The sequence below is a fragment of the Pleuronectes platessa genome, chromosome 10, assembly GCF_947347685.1.
Source record: "Pleuronectes platessa chromosome 10, fPlePla1.1, whole genome shotgun sequence".
Classification (NCBI taxonomy): Eukaryota; Metazoa; Chordata; class Actinopteri; order Pleuronectiformes; family Pleuronectidae; genus Pleuronectes; species Pleuronectes platessa.
Genome location: NC_070635.1, coordinates 737,501 through 749,997, shown reverse-complemented (window position 1 = coordinate 749,997; position 12,497 = coordinate 737,501). Strand labels below are relative to the sequence as shown.

The following is a 12,497-nucleotide window of genomic DNA, read 5'->3' as shown; positions in this document are numbered from 1 at the left end:
GTTACCATAGTAATAATTATTATTATTATAAGAATAGTTATTATTCCATCAGTGAACAGTTTGTCAGTTTTATTCAGCTGCGTCTAAAGTGCCGAAGACCACCGGAAAACAAGCCAAACAGCTTTCAAAATAAGAGAAAGAAATTTTCCTTCACAGGGAACTCGACATATTCAGGTGGGTCAAACTAAATAAATAAATCATCACACGCTGTTTTCTAGATATTATATAAAGTGAAACGATGATTAAAGAAATTATGACATTGGCTTGATTTTATGTTTGTTAGTTATTTAACAAACAAACAAAAGAACATGAGGTCAATAAGTATATACTGATTAAATATGAACTAAAACAATAAACTGATTCATCTGCGATCAATCGAAGTACGTGAACGAAAAAGGCTTCTGTTTAAAAGTCAAAAGACAGGAAATGAAAACGTGTTAATATTTACATACGAACCAAAATAAAACAGAATTGAGGAAGTTAAGTTCTCCCGGGCCTTTATTCTGAAGGCTGCCGGCGGAAGTAGTGGGTGTCGGTGTTGTGGGATTGACAGGCTGCGGCTGGAACAACATGGACGACACATGAGCGAGCTTCTTCTCCGCGGGCACCAGCAGCAGTGACGACCAGGTACCGGCTCACCGACACACCGACACCGGAACTACCGACCCGAGCACCGACCCGTCGCGAGGCGGCCTCCCGGGTTAGCTAGCTCACACCGGGCACGTTTAGCCAGGACGCACCGGCTAACGGAGGTTCCATTATCGGACACGCCTCTGTCGGTTCGTCCCCGGGATGAGACCCGCGTCTTCGCTGCGTGTGCGAGTTGAGGACACGGACCCGCGCGTGTGCACGGATTTAATACTGCTTCGCGAGTCGCTTAATTAAATTACAGATGACGTCAAATAAAAAATAATACAAAATTAAATAATAATTCAAATCAAAAGATTCATCAGCAACCCCCGCAGAGCGTCCGATAATGGAACTCATCATCACCCTGGCTCATGACGGGGGTGCGCGCAGCAGCGACCATCGTGTGTCACGCGACTCAGGAGACGTGAAAACACGCGCACGGTTCGTGCGCGAGAGGGTTCGGTTGTTTGGTCGCGGGGGCCTCTGGGTAAACGAGTAGAGATGTGGGGGTCCGATAATGGAACCCGCTGATGGTGGACGTTTAAATGTCCCTGCAGCTGCTGCTCTGAGCCCTGGTGGTCAGAGGAGGAACTGTGGGACTGTCTCTCTGTCTCTCTCTCTCTCTGTCTCTCTCTCTCTCTCTCTCTCTCGCTCTCTCTCTCTCTGTTTCTCTCTCTCTCTCTCTCTCTGTTTATCTCTCTCTCTCCCTCTCTCTCTCTCTCTGTTTCTCTTGCTCTGTCTCTCTCTCTGTTTATCTCTCTCTCTCTCTCCCTCTCCGTTTCTGTCTCTCTCTGTTTCTCTCTCTCTCTCTCTCTCTCCCTCTCCGTTTCTCTCTCTCTCTGTTTCTCTCTCTCTCTCTCTCTCTCTGTTTATCTCTCTGTTTCACCATGTGGTGTCCACTCGTCCTCAGAGGACGTCTCTAACTGTGAAGGTAGAACTCCAGAGACATTAACGAGGGTTTAACTCTAAAGGTCCTGAGGTAACTTTAACACAACATGGAACTAGAACCAGAACGTGTTGGACTTCATCCTGATCAGGAGGAGACGTGTTCAACTTCTCACAACACGTCACTCAGAAGAAAGACGTGTTTGAGAACCTGGTGGTTTGAACCTTTTGAGGTTGAAGTGACGAAGCTGTGGAATCAGGAAGCGTCAGACGATTCTTCAGAGTGAAAAACAGAAGTTTGATTTGAAGTCACAACAGAAGTTCTAATGGTAGATCCATCGTTCATTTTAACCGTAGAGACGCTGAAGACAGAGACATCTATTTGTCTTTTGTCTGCACCTCATGATCCAGTCTCTGGGTGTCGGGGGCCGCGGTGTGCGTGTCCCAGCATGCACTGGGTGAGCAAGACAACCCATCCTGCAGGTCTGGGATCTGTGGGATCAAACTGAAACTATGAAATCAACAGTGAAATCTGGGCCCGTGCCTCAGACTCGCTGGTCCACATTCCTCCTGCGCGTCCGACTCCTCGTTTCCAGAAGATGAGGTAATGTCCTCGATGGACAAGCAGGCGGGAGACAGACGGGATGTCCTCACTGCTCGTGACCCTCAGGACGTCAACACACCCTTCAACAACATTTCTGCCTCATGAGTGTTTTTGTGAAGGGCGTGAACACAACGTTTTAAAACTGAAGTCTTGTGTGTGTGTGTGTGTGTGTGTGTGTGTGTGTGTGTGTGTGTGTGTGTGTGTGTGTGTGTGTGTGTGTGTGTGTGTGTGTGTGTGTGTGTGTGTGTGTGTTTCTGCAGTTTAATTCTGGAAGTTGAACTGAAATCTTTAGTCGATTAATTATTATTTTACTCTTTTTAGATTGAGATGTAAAAATCTGATTTGCTAAAAACTGACACATAATTAAAATTTCAAGCTGATTCTGTGTTTTTCAGAATAAAAGACAGGATTCAATGATTATTTCGTTGTGATGTGAACCAAACTTCTTCTGTAAATTGTGTTGACACTCAACAACGTGAAAACACAGATTTTTTGTGCAGCTATCAGAATGAAAGGTTCCTGATTGGCTCTTTTATACAAAGTGACAGTGACCTCTGACCTCTGTGTCTCTGTTTATTCCTCCTGTGAACCCGTGTCATCCTCTCGATGCCGCGCTTCACTCGGCGACCTCGGCACTAAATTTAGCCTCCGGATATTGAAACCTCCGCGTCTCCCCCGCTCTCCGAGTCACAGTCTGACTCGGCTGCAGACGAGCCTTAGCGAGGATCACAGTTCACGGTCGGTTCGGTTTCCAGGAGCCGAGCGGCACGAGCTTCGCCAACTGTCCCGCCGGTGCTGTGCTTTCTGACCAGGCTTTAAATAGAACCACCTGGTGTTAGCATTTAGCATGAGAGGGCCTGCCTCACTGAACTGGGCCCAGGTGGGAGAACTTGAGCAGGATCAGTTTCTGATGGAAGTGGTTCCATCAGAAACTGAGACCAGGTCTGATCTGTGGTGTCTTTGTGGAGGAGGTCTCTGCGTCCATGATCTCACTGGACATGACGAGAGCTGATCACTGCAGTGTGACACGCTGTGACACACTAACCACCCCCCCCCCCCCCCCCCGAGGATACAAAGAGCTACTGTTATCCATAACGCCCCCCCCCCCCCCAGTACCAGTGAACACACAGCTCTGACACACACATCAACACGTTGTGGTGGAGATGTCACCTCCACTTCCTCCGCCCTCAGCTGCGTCTCACTCCGCTGCACTTTCACAAACTGGAAATGAAAGCTGCAGCACTTCCTGTGGCAGCTGAGCGTGAGCAGTCGAGCTGAAGCCTCCGGCAGCTGCAGCTCAGGTCGGACTCTGCACACGGCGTGAGGCCCGAACAGCGACTCAGCGTAAGACAAACCAAACTCTGATAAACGATGAAGACCTCGTGGCTCCTCCTCTCTAACAGCTGCAGTTCTTCTTCTCTTGGTTTCCTCTGCTGTTTGACTGGAGATGATCGTCCTGTCAGCAGCAGCATTAGCTTGTTAGCTTTTCTCTTTCACTCTTTCATTGGACAGTGACCTCTGTGCCCCCCCGTCACCACCACAGATAGACCTGATTCTGGTGGAAACTGTGGATGTGAGCGCTGCCATTTTGTGCCGTTGAGCTTCTTATTGTCTGTCAGTGATCACCAGGTGTCTCAGATCCGGTCTGGTTCACCAGCAGCGACTCATTCTTCGTTTCCTTCTCGTCGTTGTCTTGGTCGTGAACTTAGTCTGAGTTTCATGAAGCTTCTGCTCGTGTGGACCCCAGGGGTCAGGGGTCATGTGATCTGTGTTTTCTCATGTGTGTTAGTAAGGACAATATTTCAGATCCTGTGTGTCTGTTGTTGTGGTGGAGCTTTCAGGTCTTGGTCTGTCAGTTCATCCTTCCCACTCTGGTAAATGGGAACTCTTGTCTGGCTCAACCAATCAAACGCCTCAGAACAGGAGTCGTTGAATTATTGACCAGACTGTTCACTTCCTCGTGGAATCAGATTTGATGATGGTAGAAGAAGCAGAGGTTGAAGTTCATCAAATTATTATAACACCTGCAATCGTTCACAGAAACCTTTGTTGCCCCCCCCCCCCCCCCCCCCCCCCCTGGCTGTTTGTCTCCTGATGGATTGTGAACACAGAACCATGTGTGGAGCAGAGAGAAACACAGTGAGAGTGAAGAACCTCTCTGGTTCTGATCTGACCCGGTGAGCAGTAGCTCCTCCCTCGCCGGTCGCTGATTGGTCTGAAAGTGAATCACTTTGATTTTATGGAAGTCAGATCGTCGCCTGCTTCCTGACAAGGTTGTAAATGTGTCAGTTTGCAGCTTCCAGCTCAGATATGAGGATCTCAGTTTTCACGTGCATGCGTGTGTGTGGTTTCCATTGTTGCACATTAGTCGAGTATAGGGGGAAGTAACTTTTCTGAAATCTGCTGTTGAAGCTAAAGATGTCGTTACTGGAGCAGCCGACTCCCTCTGTGTCCAACACGAGGTGAAGGTGAGTGATGAGCGGAGGCTGGACACACAGAACGTCTGTGGATGAAACAGTTTGAGGAAAGAAACCAGCAGAACTGTTCTGTTGTGTCACAGAGACTCTGATCTTCTACGTTCTCTGGTAAAAAGCTGTGGATCAGAACAACTCGAGCGTCTGTGAGTAACACTCATGTTCCTGTTCCAGACTGTGACTGTACACCCTCCTTGTGAACACGATATCATAGGAACAGAAAGGTTCACTTGGACTCATGGACTGGTCAAAGGTCAGTGACCTCACGACCTGTGAGGGACCATGTGACTGACACGGCTCTGGTTGGTGGAGACGTACGACCATATTAGTTAATAATATGTGTGATTTAAATCGTTGGTTTGTACGTGAGGATTTGGTTCAGATGTGAAGGATGAATTCTCCTCTTACTTTTCATCTAGCGCCACCATCAGGTCACATTTGGTTTATTTGTACAAACACACTTTGTAGATGTGTGTGTTGTTAAATAGATAATGACCGGCCGCTGCGTGTGTTGTCACATGTGTAACCAGGAAGTCATCGATGAACAGGAAACAGGAAGCCAGCCTTCTTCCTGTTTGTCGGCCGACCTTTGACCCACTGGTCATCGCACTTCTTCCTCGACGTCCATTTTAACGTGAAACTCTCACTTTCACCCTGTGACTGCAACCCCCCCCCCCCCCCGTGGTCTACAAAAAGGGAAGGAAACCAGTGTTTTATTTATCAGGAACATCTGCTGACAGTAAAGACTCGGCTGCTGTTTGCTGCTCGGACCAGTAGAACCATCATGAGCTCGTCTCTGTTCTGCACCAGTTGTTCACGTTCCTCTGGTTCTTTACTCATTTTAGTTTGTTTGAGCTTATTTACTATCAAGTGAGACTAAAACTGAAAGCTTTTATTGTGAAGCAGGAGCAGGAAACATTCAGGCAGTCCTCCTTCCTGTTGTGTAAATGCTGGATTTGATTCAAGCAAAAGTATCTTAACCAAACGTGTATCGAAGTCAGTAATCTGATTACTGACTTCAAACGTGAAGTTTGAACCACAGACTGTAAATATAGATAGATAGATCTCTATCACCTCCTGGTGTCTGGCTACGGTATCGATCATAGGCTCCTCCTCCACGTTAGCAGATGGGACATGGACCAAACTAAAAAAATCAAAGTAGACATTAAATTAATTGTTGTCAAAGAAGTTTGTCATTTCAGGTCGTTCTCATCTCACTGATGTTTGTTCAAGTTTCTGATCAGTTTTGTTATTGATGATATAAAACCAAGCTGATCAGTCATGATTGACAGCTGAGACTGACACCTGATTGGCCGAGCGAGACCTCGATGCGGTGGCTCCACGTTCTCTGTGAAGATACTTTAGTCTTTGAGTGTAAAGCGAGGAGAGTGTCACTGGGAGCTGCAGGGATTTACCCATAATGCAGCAGTGTAGAGATTAGTGTATGAAAGTGAGGAGTGATCTGCGGCTTTAAACCGGAGTCGCATTTAGAATCCTGATGATTTTATGTCTTTATTTGTTATTTATTTATCTGTTAATTAAGGAAAATTCCACATTTGTAATTAGATTTTTTTAGGTAAAAAATTTTCGTATCAGATTTTCTGATCGTGATTGTTTTTCAGTCAGAGGACGGAGAGAGAGAGGGCGAGCGACGCTCAGTTATATAACAGAGTGTTCTCAGCATCACTGAGCTATTTATATAACACACACACTTTTATGGACTTTACATATACCTACATCCATTTCCTGGAGGCTAACGCTAACCTTAACAACTGACCCAACACACACACACACACACACACACACACACACACACCTCCTGCTTTGACTTAATTGTGTAACTGAACACCACCGGTGTTTTTCATCTGTGATGAGAAAAGAGAAAATCGAAGGAATTAAAATCCAGATGAACTTTTCTTTATGAATGACGCCTGTAAAGATGTGAAGAAGAGAAGAACATTTATTACACATTATTTCACTCAAACTGTCGTGTCTTTTAAATTGTGAGAGAGAATCCATAGTTCAGTTTTCCAGATTCTAAATCAGAGACTAAACTCTGGAGTTGTGTTTTAGTCTGAACAGAAAGTGAGACGTCTCTTCCTGATTGGTTCTTGTCAGTCACATGACTCTGCTTGACTGAAGAGTTGATGTTCGGTCTTTGTCACATGACGGTGAAGTAAACGTCTTCTGTTTTGGACTGTTGATCATTTGAAGACGTTGTCCAGAGAAATTTTAACACAAATATCTCATTATTTTCTGTCATATCTTTGATCATCAGATGAATTGATAAAAAAAAAAATTGTTTGTCTCTAGTGATCTGTGATCCTGCTAACCAGTTAACTGACTAACTAACAAAGACGGTTGAAAAAATGTCCTCCTTGGTCAGGAATTATTAAACTTTCAGCTAATGGCTCTCTCTCTGTCTCTCTCTCTCTCTGTCCCTCTCTCTGTCTCTCTCTCTGTCCCTCTCTCTGTCTCTCTCTGTCTCTCTCTCTCTCTGTCTCTCTCTCTGTCTCTCTCTGTCTGTCTCTGTCTGTCTCTGTCTCTCTCTGTCTCTCTCTGTCTGTCTCTGTCTCTCTCTGTCTCTCTCTGTCTGTCTCTGTCTCTCTCTCTGTCTCTCTCTCTCTCTCTGTCTCTCTCTCTCTCTTTCCTTCTCTCTGTCTGTCTCTGTCCCTCTCTCTGTCTCTCTTTGTCTCTCTCTCTGTCTCTGTCTCTGTCTCTCTCTCTCTCTGTCTGTCTCTGTCTCTCTCTGTCTCTCTCTGTCTGTCTCTGTCTCTCTCTCTGTCTCTCTCTCTCTCTCTGTCTCTGTCTCTCTCTCTGTCTCTCTCTGCAGTGGAGGACAGACAGGCGGTATGACAGAGGAGAAATGTCCTCAGCTGGTGGACTACTTCGTGGTGGCAGGTCTCGACCCTACAGGGCCCTGGAGGCCCCTGGATGAGGATGGGAAGACCTCCTCCCCTTATTCTTCCTCCTCCACCTCCTCGTCTTCGCCGGCCCGGGCGGTGGAGCCGGTCACAGACCTGGCGGTTATTGCCAAAGGGCTCGGGGAGGAAGTGCCGGAGGGCTTCACCTGCATCGAGAGGACGCTGGGCGGACATTCTGCCGAGCTGAGCGCCGGACTGATCAACAACCCGCACCTGTACCTGTGTTACCGCCGAGGACGAGACAAGCCGTCCATTCTGGACCTGGGGTGAGACGCCGAGTCCTCGCAGCTTCAGCTACACACGTAGAAGGAGAATTACACCAGGAGAATTTCAGAGTCTGTTGTGTGTTGATGATGTTTGTGACGAAACACAAGCCTTTAAAATAAGCGTCTCAGGATTCACGTGAGAAAGATGAACTCTGGAGAAGCTCTGGACCCAGTTGTCCAGCGTTCATCCTGAGATATCAGTGACCTATATATGTCCGGTTTCTCTCATCAAGATTCATGAATCTGAGAAATCAATGAAAGTTCACACCAATGTTCCATCCACCGAGTTTCCTGGAATTGTGTTGTGTAGTTTGTGCGTCGCCCTGCTGACACACAAAGCAGAGACGTGCAGGCTTGAAGGGGCGTAGTGAATATAAATGATGGAGACTCTGTGTGTTGAGTTCATGGAGGGAAAGCTGAAGCTTATATAACAGGATTATGTAACGCAGCAGAATCGTGTCCTGGACTCATCAGCTTCACACGCTCGTCTCTGTTGTTTCCTACATGTTGAACTGTTTAATTACTCTGGATTCCACTCGTTAGGGAATAATGAGGTAAATCCTCCAGGAAGAGAAACACTGAGGTTTAAATCTGAAGAATCAGGTGAATTCTCACTTAACTTCTCAGGATCCTCACAGTTTGTGATTGTGACTCAGGGACATGAAGCTTGTGAAAACCCTCTGGAGCCGGACACAGCTCCTGTCCTCCATGAATCACACTCGTTCCTCTCTGACTCTTCACTCTGTCACATGTGAACACACAGATTCACGTGTTTATAAACTCTAATACAAATCCACAGAAACAACATGTTTGAGATTTGTTTTCTTATTGTGGTTTTCAACATTTCACAGTAAATTCCCCCCCAAATTAAGAAATCTTAATTTTCAGTTCATCTGTTCTTTCTAAATACATAGACTTTTATATGTTTTTATAATATTTGAAATTACTGTAAATTCAGTTCCGATTTAAACAACATGGGAAATGTATCAAGATGAAGTTAATTTAAATAACGTCTCATTCGGTTTTTATATCATTAAATAACTGATTCAAACCAAACTGATCAGAAACAAACATCAGAGAGATAACGACCTGAAGGGACAGAAACATCTTTGACTTTTAATTTAACGTCTACTTCTCTAGTTTGGTTCATGTCCCATCTGCTAACAAGGAGGAGGCAGAGTTTATGACCTATACTGCAGCCAGACACCAGGGGGCGATCCAGATGATAGGACTTTACTTTTTCTTTATGAAAAACCGCAGAAGATCTCTTGTGTTTGAAATCAGCCAATCAAACACTTGAAAATTGATTCTTTCCCAAACAAACATGACAACGACCTTGTTCTATTTCCTTAACTCGGGATGAAGTCTTAACTTGTGCGTCTCACAGCATGGTGCCTCCGTCCCTGCAGGGTTCTGTACGAGGGGAAGGATCCGCTGAAGCAGGGCTGGTACGTCATCGAGACCACTCCCTACAGCCGCTCGGCCAACCTGAGCTCGGGCGGCGCCCCGACGGCTCACCGGGTGTTCCTGATGTACCGCCGGGCTCTGGACTCACAGGGGCTCCACACGCTGGGCGTCACCGACATCACCCTGCTGCTGCCCGGCAAGGGGGAGGTGGCCCCGCACACCTTCTGCCGCGTGGATAAGAACCTGAACACCGGCATGGTGAGTCCAGATCCAGAGAGATGTTGAAATGAATCATGTAGAACGTTTAAAGTTTTTAAAGACGTCACAGCATCGTAATGTTTCAAATGACGACATCAGAGTTCTGAGCGTTTTAATGTGAAGCAGCTGGAAATCAAAACACTTCCTGCACAACGAAGGAGGAAACCAGTGAAATGAGAAATAAAGGCTTGTGTCAGTAAGAACATTATCTCAAAAGATTTCTGTTTAAAACAACACACTTGAAATGTTGAGACATGTTGACAAAGGGCTGCAGCTAAGAATTATCTTTATTATAGAATAATCATTTTCTCTATGATTGATCATTCAACTGTTAAGTTCTTTGACAGCTCAAAGTGATGTCATCAGATAAATAGTTTTAGTTTATTGTCATGTGCAACAAAGAAAAAAATCAAATCATTTTAAAATCTGGAAAAATCTAGTTTTTGCTCCGAAAATGACAAACAAGGAATCAGTTATTGAAATAATTGCTCGCATTTGATTTCTTTCTCTCTAATAAACAGTAAGTAAATCACTGGTGTTTAAGTTTGGTTCAGGTCTGGTTCACTTAAAGCTGAGACAAATTTCAGAAGTACATATTTTAAATGTGAATATTAAAAACACGAAGTGAAATACATATTTTAAGTGTTTGTCATGCTGTTGTGTGTTTGTCTGTGTGCAGTGGGGACCGGCCCTGTACGTGTGCTATAAGAGGGCTGTGGCCAAAGCCAACGCACTGGTCTACGAAGCCAGTGAGTATCAACCACCCAGTATCACAGACAGGACCCCCCCCCCCACCCCCATTGAGTGTGAACATGTGTGTGAACTCGTGTGTGTGTGTGTGTGTGTGTGTGTGTGTGCTGCAGGTCTGATCAGCCGCTACCCGGAGGAGGACCTGGAAGCGTTTCCTCTGCCGGAGTCGGTGCCGGTCTTCTGTTTGCCGATGGGCGTCACGGTGGAGAGCTGGCCTCTGAACACAAAGTACCAGCTGCCCATCTTCTCCACCTTCGTCCTCACGTCCGCCTCCGGGGACAAGGTGGGCGAGGACACACAGCCCGGGCAGCCACGGGGGTTTGGGTTCATCCGGTTTACGTGTGGATTTAAAATCAAAGGAGAAACAGGCACAACTTAAATAGAACTGATTAAACCTGTTATCTAATCAATAAGTTAATAGATGATGCAGCGTGAAGAGAGGAGCTGAAGCTGGAGCACATTAAAAAAACACCACCACACTTGTAACGTGATCTAAACCAGAGAAGCTGCTTCAGAACCGAGGCGTCTCCTTCCATCACCTCACATGAATCCTGTGCTGCAGGTCTACGGAGCGGCCATCCAGTTCTACGAGTCCTTCCCCCGGGAGCTGCTGTCGGAGCGGCAGAGCGTGAGGCTGGGCCTGCTCAGCGTGGTGGACCGGCGGCCCATCACCAGCCGCAGCCTGCAGGCCAAGAAGAGCATCTGCGTCTTGTCCCACTGGCCCTTCTTCACCATCTTCCAGAAGTTCCTCACCTTCATCTACAGATACTCCATCTCCGGGCCGCACGTCCTGCCTCTGGAGAAGTCAGTGCACCGTCTGGATCTGATCCTCAATCCAGCTGGAGATTATCTCACAAGAATTAATGTTTTATGACTGTTTATAAAAGATGTTTCTTGGTTTCAGTAGCGAGGACCATAACCGGCTAAATAAAAAATGGATAAAGAAATAATTGACATACAGACAGAGAAATAAATAGATGATAGATGGACCTTTATTGTTCTTTCATCAAGTACAACAAAACTGTACAAATACATAAATATAGTAATGATAAATAAGGAAAGGTCAAAACATACATAAATAATAGATGCTCAGAACGTTTCTCACATCATCTGAAACAAATACGTGATGAATTTTAAACACAATCCTTTGTTATTTAAGCGGTTTATTCTGGATTTCTCTCAGGATCTCAGATGATGGTGGTTTTCTCTCTCTCTCTGCAGACACATCTCCAGCTTCATGCACAACGTCCCGTTTCCCTCGCCCCAGCGGCCTCGCATCCTCGTCCAGGTACAGACCGACTCAGACCTGCACAGTGTGACCTCACCAGTTCAGGTCATTTAGAAATGAGATCTACACCACTGTCAGGAGCTCATCATAAAGAAGTCCATAAATCACAGTATTCCCAAAGATAGATTTATATTTAGTTTCATGAAGAAGCTCAATCATTCCCTGAATCAGCTGCTCACTCAAGTCTTTAGACAGTTTCTCTCTCAAGTGTCAGTTGAGATGTTTCCAAAAAACATGAAAGATGAAGACGTCTGCATCCAAGATATCATGGCTTCATTTTTATACAATGGAAAGAAGTCGTCCATTTTAATCTGCTACTTCTTCTTTGTTCGGTTTATTGGCAGCAAAAGTCAAGGTGCATTACCGCCATCTTCTATAAATGTATATAAATATTTATGTCTTTATTAATTTAGTGTGTGTGTGTGTGTGTGTGTGTGTGTGTGTGTGTGTGTGTGTGTGTGTGTGTGTGTGTGTGTGTGTGTGTGTGTGTGTGTGTGTGTGTGTGTGTGTGTGTGTGTGTCTATGTTTTGTGTGTGTGTGTGTGTGCGTGCAGCTCTCTCCGTACGACAACCTGCTGCTCTGCCAGCCGGTCTCCTCTCCGCTCCCACTCAGGTCAGTTTCTTTGTACTGTATCGTGTGCATGTTACTGTACATTACTTTACATTAGATTACTTTACATTACATTAGATTACTTTACATTAGATTACTTTACATTACTTAAACATTCCTTCACATAACATCGGTTCAGCCACTTGAATCCAAATCCGCAGCCACATGTTCTAAGGGTTTAATTCTGAGTCTGTTCTAATGAACCCCCCCCCCCCCCCCCCCCCACCCCGTGTGTGACAGTGGGGCCAGTTACCTGAAGCTGCTCCAGAACCTCGGTCCAGAGAACGCCTGCACGCTGCTGCTGGCCGTCCTCACCGAACACAAGCTGCTGGTGCACTCGCTGCGGCCGGACGTCCTCACCTCCGTCTGCGAGGCCCTCGTCTCGGTCAGACTCAGTGCTTC

General features: G+C 46.0%; 1 protein-coding gene across 1 annotated transcript in view; it reads left to right on the top strand.

The window, feature by feature from the left end:
* Positions 1–514: 514 nt before the first annotated feature.
* The window catches only part of LOC128449037 (DENN domain-containing protein 4B-like), a 24,263-nt gene continuing 12,280 nt past the window's right edge, over positions 515–12,497 (top strand). Inside the window, 9 exon segments of the mRNA XM_053431996.1 lie at positions 515–627; positions 7,427–7,783; positions 9,193–9,448; positions 10,128–10,197; positions 10,312–10,481; positions 10,761–11,002; positions 11,420–11,486; positions 12,040–12,098; positions 12,336–12,480. Of these exon segments, the coding sequence (XP_053287971.1) occupies positions 7,446–7,783; positions 9,193–9,448; positions 10,128–10,197; positions 10,312–10,481; positions 10,761–11,002; positions 11,420–11,486; positions 12,040–12,098; positions 12,336–12,480 (1,347 nt within the window). The 5' untranslated portion in view covers positions 515–627; positions 7,427–7,445.